The 3,974-nt window shown below is 36.3% G+C and overlaps 1 protein-coding gene across 2 annotated transcripts in view; it reads left to right on the top strand.

Annotated features, from left to right (window-relative positions):
* The window catches only part of pkp3b (plakophilin 3b), a 16,418-nt gene extending 15,528 nt beyond the window's left edge, over positions 1-890 (top strand). For both annotated transcript variants that reach the window (XM_014007238.1, XM_014007239.1), the window contains exon 12: positions 309-890. In XM_014007238.1, the coding sequence (XP_013862692.1) occupies positions 309-350 (42 nt within the window). In that variant the 3' untranslated portion in view covers positions 351-890. The remainder of the gene's footprint in view (positions 1-308) is intronic.
* Positions 891-3,974: the final 3,084 nt, after the last annotated feature.

Below are 3,974 nucleotides of genomic sequence, written 5' to 3' on the forward strand. Positions count from 1 at the left end.
CTCTCTCTCTCTCTCTCTCTCTCTCTCTCTCTCTCTCTCTCTCTCTCTCTCTCTTTTCCTGTATAATCACTTCACCAACACACAAACAGTGCAAACTCTTACACAAACGAAAAGGTCCAAAGGGAAACTTGAAGCTCCAGGGTCTTTCTTGGTTAAATAAATATAAAAAAGATCAAATCAAATAAAACCCGATTTTCCTGCTGTGAAGTTGCAGTTTTTAATTATTAACTACCAATTGATGGTTTACTAGAAGCTGTTTTTTATRTACTTATTTTCAACTGTTTGTCTTATTTCTTTGTGTTCGACAGAGAGGATTTACCAAACAGAACTTCATAGATCCCAGCTTGTAATCTACAGAAAACCTCAATCAAGTCCCAGCGTGAGAGGAGACTGTAACCATGGGAAGTGTTGGAACGACTGTCCACAGAAGATGATTCATGAACATGGAGCCACTGAAACCCAAGATTCCCCTCGTTCTGGTGGCCTGGGGGCTGTAATGTTTGTAATGCTTTCACTGATATGTTCCATGTGCTTTTATGTCTTTGTGACACTGATGGATTCTCACTAACGAACCAACAGTGAAGCTGAAGGTGTGTGTATGTATGTGTGTGTGTGTGTGTTTTTGTGTGTGTCAAAGTGCCTCTAACATTTGTAGCCTTTACTTAATGTTGTACATACTTAAAACCTTCTGGTTTATTTTGACCCTGTGATGTGGTTATGGTTGTGCTGTCACATTTCTTTAGTAACTGAACAAGCAGAGTTGGTGTTTTTTCAGATTGATGCTGAGAATCTTTAAAGTGCCTGTGACGTGCCCATCCATCAAACACAAAAAATCATCAGTGATTTTTTGATGATGATGATGATGATGATGATGATGATGATGATGATGAAGAAATTAAGAAACTAATACTAAGTTCTTTTTTCTACTGAAGTGAAACATTTTTTCAAAAAATCAAAGATAACATTTTTATATAAGAAATCTTGCCTAAAATGTGATTCTACACATTTTGTCACATAACTGCATATTTTCTTTTGAACTTGGCTCAGCCAAAGTGAAACAGGAAGTGACATCAAAGGGGAACTCTATAGGAAAGCAAACTCTCTAGTTTTTGTTTATTGAAACAGTATTATTTGAACTCCGACTTGTCTTCATCTCTCNATTTTCTTTTGAACTTGGCTCAGCCAAAGTGAAACAGGAAGTGACATCAAAGGGGAACTCTATAGGAAAGCAAACTCTCTAGTTTTTGTTTATTGAAACAGTATTATTTGAACTCCGACTTGTCTTCATCTCTCKGATAGTGACTCAAAATAATCTAAAGAAAAACGAAATACTTCTCTACAGTCTGTGTCTTTAGCCATTTTATCAATGCTCTGTTCCATGCAGACGTTCCCCTTTGACATCACTTCCTGTTACTTTACAAGCAAATATCACAACAACTGTTCATCTCAGCAGTGGGAAATTATTTTTGCAATATGTTATTAATGTTATCTTTCAAAAAATGCCTTTATATTTATTTTTAAAATTTCATGTCACAGGCACTTTAATGTTATCATGACTCCTGCTGTTAGCTTTAGCTGAGGATGGTTAGCCAGATGAAGTCTGACAAAGCAAACAGCTGTTCCTACATGTTCATCATAAACTAACTGTTAATCAAACATTATTCAGYTCACTTTGGCCCTAAATAAATAATTTATTTTGTTATAACTTCATTAGCATGAAAAATAGAGATACCTTTTCATCATCGCACATCTGCTTTAGTAAAGATCTGGTAGATGTGTGATCTTTTCTTTTGGTTACAAAGTGAAACTGGTTCAAAAACCAGTTCATTGGGTTTGGATAGTGTAGTTTGAGTTAGCTTTTAAAGAACAATATAAAAAATGAGTTTGAAGCATTTTTACCACTGACAGCACAACATCTGGGAGGTTTAGATTTGGAGTTAGAATTTTAAAAAAAAACTTTGATAACTGGAATTACATGAAAGTGCCTTTGAAAGCTGATGTAATGTTTCAGATTTAAAAGAATCCATGTTAATAAAAGGGCTAGGTGTAATTAGTGGATCTGTCTGCAGTCCTGGTGACACTTTGTGAGCTTCTGTAAGTCRTTCTGAAGCACTTCAGTAGTGCCTAATGTTAGTCTGATAATGCCGCATTGTGTATTTTGAAACTAATCCAGTGGAGAAAAAGTAGATAAAATAGTGTTTAAAAAATAACCATTTSGAATTTGAATACAATTTTGAAAAAAATAAAATAAAACATGGCGCAAGTGTCTGCATGAGTTTGTTTAGCTGCCTTTGTTTTTACTTGTATCAAGCCTGAAAATAAAATGTTTCAAAGGATTTTACTTCCAGTAATTGTGTTTAAAAGAAAAGCATCTCAGCAGCTTTCTACCTAACAAAACTTTAAACTGTTCCCATTAGATTTTGATCCTGTGTCCAATAAGAAAGATTTTATTTTCTGTCTTCAGAGGGACAGACAAGTTGGACAGACTGTGTGACCTTCAGACCTTTCAGGTTTTTCTGACAGAACATTACAGACCAGCTGGAGCCTTGAGCCGCTAATCTTGCAGGAATGCAGAGAGGCTCAAAAACCACCTGAAACTACACAAGAAGTAGAGAGGCTTTGAGATAAGAGTGCTCCGTACAAAGAAAATAATCATCATTACTCCACTTTAGTCAGCTCTGACTTAAAACATGCATGTTGAACAAGAGGCGAGGCAGGATGGATGGTCTGGTTTCAGACTTTTACCTGATTTTAGGTTTCTCTCACTCTTTCAGTGTTTTTTTGATGACTTAAGTTCTACAGCATGATTCATACTTCAGTGACCCCAAGAGTCTTTTCACTATATTATCTGTGTGAGCAAACCTTTATTTTAGACATCTTTATTCACCCTTGAAACTCTGCATAAGATGAAGTGAGGATGGACAGAGACGTTCATCCACTGAGGATGAAAACAGGAAGTCAAAATGTGTCAACATTTTACCCATTTACAGGAATATATAAATAACTTCTGCAACACTAAATTTAGCCAGTTATAGCTTTGGAATTTATTTAACGCATTTTTTTAATGGATGCCTCACGTTAGGTTTATGGTGTTAAATATGGCATGTTTCTCCTCAGTCCTGGGGTGTGTACATCTTATTTGCAGTAAATGATGTATCAGGTGAGGATTGTGCAGCGATGACGTCAGCAGCAAACTGATGGTGATACATCTGCTACAAAGTGACCAGGAGTTCACGAAGACATTTTTTGTCTCTGACAGAACCTCAGAAATCTCAGAGGACTGGAAGGTTTGGACCTCAATCACACAAAACCATATAAACTTGTAACACTGCCAGTGTACAAAGCAGTTCAGAAAGTTTTTTTAAATAAAGTACAGTTTAGGAAAACAAGATAAAACCAAAAAGTTAATTATGAGTTCTGGACACCTTCCATCCATTATCTACAGCTTGTTCCAGAGTCGGGTCACCGGCTTTCACTGACCTGAAACTCAMAATTGTTTTGGGACAAATGTTTGTCATTAGGTTCACTGACCTGTGGAATGACAAATTCCCTTTAGCTCTCCAGTTTTGTCAAATTTCTCACCGACTGCAGCCAATAAGCTCGATCTGACTGACATGTACCAGTGATGAAGAGAATTGATCAGCTGGCCAATCAGTTCTGCACTTTCTGCTCTCTGCCGCCCTCTTKTGGCCTGAAAGGTTTTACTTCATTTTGATTGTTTCAGAACTTAGTTAATAAAAGTGAATCAGAATGATCTGACTTCTACGGTAGTATGTTTCCACTGCAGCAGAATAAACCAACAATATCAAAGTCAACAACACTGGAATTTAGCTTATGACGAAAAACCTTTTCTTTCAAAATAATCAGCTGCAACAAAATTCTCAGGAAACTATAGAAGCCCATTTCCCCCACCCTGATAAAAAAATAAAACTTGTATCTCATAATTATGACTTAGCTATCTCATAATTATGACT

The sequence above is a fragment of the Austrofundulus limnaeus genome, unplaced genomic scaffold (genome assembly GCF_001266775.1).
Source record: "Austrofundulus limnaeus strain Quisiro unplaced genomic scaffold, Austrofundulus_limnaeus-1.0 Scaffold40, whole genome shotgun sequence".
Classification (NCBI taxonomy): Eukaryota; Metazoa; Chordata; class Actinopteri; order Cyprinodontiformes; family Rivulidae; genus Austrofundulus; species Austrofundulus limnaeus.